We start from the raw sequence: 5,641 nt of genomic DNA, 5'->3' as shown, positions 1-5,641 counted from the left end.
TCTCCTCCAACCAAACCCCCTCCCAACCTCTTCCACCTCCGCCTCCGCCGCGACTCCCTCCACTTCAACTCCCTCACCTCCCTCGCCTACAACCGCACCCGACCCAGCCCACCCTCCTCCGGGTTCAGCTCCTCCATCGTCTCCGGCCTCTCCCAAGGCAGCGGCGAGTACTTCACCCGCATCGGTGTCGGCTCTCCCCCCAAATACCTCTACATGGTCCTCGACACCGGCTCCGACGTTGTTTGGCTCCAATGTGCCCCTTGTAAACGCTGCTACTCCCAAACCGACCCGGTTTTCGACCAGAGAAAATCCTCCTCCTGCTACTCCCAAACCGGGCCGGATCGGGTGCGGTTGTAGGCAAGGGAGGTGAGGGAGTTGAAGCGGAGGGAGTCGCGGCGAAGGCGGAGGCCGAAGAGTTGGGAGGGGGTTTGGTTGGAGGAGAGGGCGTCAAGGTGGTAGAGAGGGAGAGGGAAGATGGGTCGGAGTCGGGTTCAGATGTTTCTGAAAAGGATTTGGGTTAGGAGAGAGAGGGGGCAGAGGGGAGGGGGGAGAGGAGGAGGGTGTGGTGGTCAAGGGCGGCGGAGAGGGAGAGGAGGAGAGTGAAAAAGAAGAGATGGGGGGTCTTCTTCTCCTCCATTTTGTTTGGGCGGTGGGGAAGTGGGGAGATGAGGGAGAAGAAGTGGGAGAGAGAGTGAGAGGCCGGAGAGGATAGGCCATTGGAGAATTGGATCTGATCTCTTCTACTTGCAGAACTGAGGTTAGGAAACTGGGTTTAGGGGCTAAGTTTCGATCTGGGGTTTTGTTTTGGTGGACTGATTTAGAAGTTGATGATTCAAAATGGGTTTGGAATTGCTCTGTGGGTAAAATTGTCATCTCAATACCTTGGTCTCATACATGTGTCAACATGTTAGCCACGTCAGCTACATAACGGGTTCACTTGACGACAAGGGCAAATCAGTCGAGAATTTAAAATATAGGGGTATACCAGTTTTAAAAAAAAAGTGAGGGACAAAAATGATTTTAGGTGTAAACTACAGGGTGTCACAAGTATTTACTCCTTTATTTAAAGTATTGTTTGATATTTGATAACTTGATTGTGTCACATAGTAAAATATAAATAAAGAGGTTTGACCCTACTGAGCGTAAGCTCACCCCTATAGATTCTTGTTCATGTATGTACGAGGTACGAAACATCTTTCGAGAAGTTTAACTGTGACGTTAGCTGACGTGTACGAGAGTAGAAAAGAGTTACGGAAGATTAGACATGAGTTAGACCTGAAGACCTATTTTGTTTTTGTAATTGGTTTTGTTATTTGTAAACGTTTTATTTTCTTTTATTTTTTACAATTTCTGGAAAAGTATTTAAAGTTGTTTTATTTTTTTAACTTTTCACGCTCACGTCTCAGATTCAATGTTAGGTGCTTGGAAATCACCGACACCGGGTCCGGGGAGTGACTCAAATAGAGGAGACTGAACTAAAACCTCTCTTATAAAGAACAAGTCGAGAAAGATAAACTATCTATAACAATATTACCGAAGATCTAAATAGTCACTATTACATGACGACAATATGAAAGGAGGGATTAAATCCCACCAAACCAAAGCTCTTGTGCATTATATTTAGTTGTTTGCCAGATTTACAAAGACACAATGGAATTGTTTCCGATCCCTTCAATAGTTAAAGCAGTAGCTTTGATCCTGCTATGATATATATGCACGTGCTTCCCCGGTCTCAATGAAAAGATTAAAACTATAAACTAATGAGTTCAATAACACTGAAAGAAGAAAACTTCTAGTTACATAAGCAGAGAACACACGTTAAATGAAAAATATACACCAACATAGTCGCGTCTTTTCTGGACTATGTGACCACACGCCATTCCTCAAGTTAGCTGTTCAATTCAAAATCCTTTTTTTGCACACTTGAAACTGTTATCCTTTTTCGCTACTGTGTTTTCTCTGGTAGCTGTGTGATTGCAGAATTGTGATTTAGCTGCAAGTGAAGTCTATGTCATGCCTATCCCTATTCCTAGCATAAAAGCTTTTTAAAGTAGAAACTTTTTTTCATTTTATGACATTTAAAGTATTTAATCATGCATTGCTTTCCAATGGATTATTTTCCCATTTATCCCATATCCTCGTTGCATTCCACGTCAACTGCGGCTAACCTTATAAAAGATCATATATATGGCCTGGCATGCACCCCTTGTTTTTGGATATTTTCTACAGCTCTAAATGGTTGGTAGGTAATGGCCAATCAATTGATTTTTGGCATGCTAATTGGCTTCATGGTTCGGTTGTTGGAAATTTGGGTCTTGAGCAGCAGCTTGCCAAACTTTTGAATGCTAAAGTTTCAGATTTCATTAAGGATGGCACATGGTACTGCGCGCGCTTCTAATTTGATCATAAATCTTGCTACTCTATGGTCACAAATCTTATCTATAAGACTTCCTTATTTAGATGTGGAGGATAAGGTAGTGTGGTTAAATTCTTCTGATGGATTATTATCTTTATCTATGGCATATGAGTTTAAGAGAAGTAAGCAGACAATTGTTCCATGGGATAGGTGAGTTTGGCGTCAATGTTTTCGCCGCCAAAACTCTCTTACTTTATGGAAATTTCTTCATGGTAAGCTTTTAACAGATGACCTTTTGCTTCAGCGAGGCTTTCACTTTGCTTCCAGGTGCTCTCTTTGTCATGCATCTGCTAAGACAACCCACCACCTTTTCTTTGAGTGCTCTTTCTCTATGAAGGTCTGGTGTGAAATATTTTCTTGGTTTAAGGTTAGTACTTATTTTCTGGATATTTATGCTTTTTACCCTCTTCAATATGGTTTTGGTACTCGATCGCAACTGCTTTGGTGGGAATGATGGGAGTTGGCTTCTGTTCTCTTTGGAATGCTAGAAACTCTATTCGGTTTGATGAGCATTGTTTAACGCCAGATTATTTGATTCACTCTATCAAGCTGCAAATTCGTGTGGTTGATTCTTGGGGTTTGGGAACAATGCGCAACTCCGTGGATGAGCTTTGTATTCTGCGTGCTCTTGGTATCAACGGTAGAACCTCAAAACCTCATCAAATTCGTGAGGTAAATTGGCACGCTCCTAATGCTTTTGAATTCAAGGTCAACATTGATGGTGCTACTCGTGGAACTCTGGGTCCGGCAGGCTATGATGGTATTTTTCGGGACCATTATTGTATGGGTTGTTTTGCTGGTTCCATGGGCATTGCTACTGCCTTAGAAGCGGAGCTTCAAGCCATTATTCATGCAGTTTCTATGACTTCGAGAAAGGGATGGCGGTCACTTTGGATTGAGTGTGATTCAACAATTGCAATTCGTTTTCTTGCCAATAACAAATGCTCAGTCCCTTGGAGTTTAAGAGCTGATTGGATCAATTGTCGTACCATTCTCTCTTCCATGCAGGTTCGTTTTTCACATATTCTTCGTGAAGGGAATCAAGTAGCTGATTGTTTAGCTAAGTTTGGGGTGGATATGAGGGACAATATTGGTGGGACTCCTGCCCTCCATGTGCTTCAGCTGCTTTTGTTCATAATTTGCAAGGCTTACCTAAATTTCGCATTGCCTGAATTCGATATGCTTGATGGGCTTAGATTTTAATGGTATAGGTTTCATGGTTGTTGATGTATTGGAGGTGTACGTGTTCCATCTATTTGGTTGCTGCATTGTCTTCTCATATATATATTTGGTTACTTCATTTGCTTATGCATACATATATATATGGGCGGTCATGTTTAGGTTGTTGCTCCTTTCTCCTTTCTCTCACTCTTTACACATTTGTTTCAGCCCTTGTGCTCTTTTTGAGTATGTTCTCTGATTTGATTCATGGAGAGGTTTTGGTTCTTGTCCCCCTCTCTTTTTGTACATTTTTTTTCTTTCTTTATATGAAGTACAGAGGGTTTGTAATTAAAAAAAAACAAAACAAAATTGTGGCTAACCTGACTTCATCTATATTGGAAAACCATACTGAGATATTCTCAAGAAAATTTCAGAAGAATAACATTGTGAAGTGAACATAGAGAAAGGTTTCGGCAGTTAATAGGATTAAAAATTCTGTGAACTTTATGAGAAAAGAAATTGGTTTGCAATGTTGCTCTGGTTTTGTTGAGAATGAATTCCAGAACTACTGCATTTTCACTTTTGATTATTGTTATTCAACTACATGTTTTGTTGAGAATGAATTCCAGCTCTTGTTGCATTTGGCTTCTGTTTGATCTATTGACATGTCAGTCGTCTTTCCCCTTCGGAGTGAGAACGTACAAGTAGTTTGAGATTAGAGTTCATTATCCGTAGTCGTAATTAATCCACTGGTGTTGTGATTTCTTTGTATTTGCAGTTTATGAATAAAATTTTCTGTAATAATTAAGAAAAAAATTGCTGACATAGCAGATATAGTTTGAGGGGCAATTTACAAACTCTAACCTAGTCCTAGTAGTAGTAGAAGTACTCTATACAAAACCTCTCCCAATTACTGTGAAATACTCAATAGTCCTAGGGCCAGGAATAACTGCCAAGTACCTTGAAATCGAGATCCTTAGATTCCGTCGTCAACCGTTGAAACCGCACCCATATGGCTTATTTTGACCCCGCTATGGGATACCCGGAACTGCAGACGACCCTCAGGCTCGACTTCGCCGTCGACTACTTTCATACCTGGAAGGATAAACTAGACTTCGTCCTCATCAACAAAGACGTCGACTACGTCCTCACCGTCCCAAAGCCCCCGGAAAACGAGGTCGCTGGCTACAAGAAGTGGATCCGCGACGACCGCATCGCCCGGTACCTCATCATCGGAGCCATGCACGAACGCCTGTACTCGAGCTACAAGGAACACGAGACAGCCAAGTCCCTCATGGACGCTCTCACCGCCACTTTCACAAAACCCTCGATGATGAAACGGATGACAAAGCTCAGCAAATACGTAGGGCACAAGATGGCCGAGGGCAAACCGGTCTTTGAGCACATTCTGGAGATGGGTTCGATGGCTGGTGACCTCGAGCGCGAGGGGTTGAAGATTCCGGAGGAAGTTCAGACTGTGATGCTGATGAATAGCATGCCGGAGAGTTGGAACGATGTGGTGACCTCGTTGAAGTTGAGCATGGATTTCGATAAGTCTAAGTGGGGTGAGCCGGATTTGGGTTTGGACATGGTTAGCAGAAGGCTCAGGGATATTGGGGATATGAAGGAGTTGTATAGGAAGCGGGAGGAGGAGGAAGCCAAGAGGAGGAGGCCGCATTTCAAAGGACATTGCTTTACTTGTGGAGAATATGGGCATCACCGTAATCACTGCACCATGTAACAGGTATCCATTCGGCTTTGATTATTGCTTCTTTATGCATGAAAGAAATTGTTGGCATTTGTGTGGTGAATAATAGTAAAATACTGAAGAGGTTAACTTAAAATTGGTACTGGTTTACACTGTAGCATTAGGGTTGTTTGCAATTTAAAAGAAAGGATATATGGAGCAGTTTAGTAATAAGGTTGGATTTGGTTGACAAAAAACTTCAAAAGCAAGTACTTTATACTTATAATGGATTAGGATTTACTAATATACATGTACTTATTCTTTTTCTAGAATCAAGCAATTTTAGCCACAAAAGAAAATAGCTACAGATCGAATAT

At 42.1% G+C, this 5,641-nt stretch overlaps 1 protein-coding gene across 1 annotated transcript; it reads left to right on the top strand.

Annotated features, from left to right (window-relative positions):
* Nucleotides 1-4,610: 4,610 nt before the first annotated feature.
* On the top strand, nucleotides 4,611-5,318 carry LOC101292729. Its single transcript, XM_004304795.1, has one exon. The coding sequence runs from the start codon at nucleotides 4,611-4,613 to the stop codon at nucleotides 5,316-5,318; it is 708 nt and encodes a 235-aa protein (XP_004304843.1).
* Nucleotides 5,319-5,641: the final 323 nt, after the last annotated feature.

The sequence above is a fragment of the Fragaria vesca genome, linkage group LG6 (genome assembly GCF_000184155.1).
Source record: "Fragaria vesca subsp. vesca linkage group LG6, FraVesHawaii_1.0, whole genome shotgun sequence".
Taxonomy (NCBI): domain Eukaryota; kingdom Viridiplantae; phylum Streptophyta; class Magnoliopsida; order Rosales; family Rosaceae; genus Fragaria; species Fragaria vesca.
The sequence above is the reverse complement of the archived record's forward strand: the minus strand, read 5'-3'. Positions and strand labels throughout refer to the sequence as shown.

Excerpts from the sequence above, each read along its gene's own strand:
- LOC101292729 (XM_004304795.1), top strand. The coding sequence starts at position 4,611 with ATGGGATACCCGGAACTGCAGACGACCCTCAGGCTCGACTTCGCCGTC.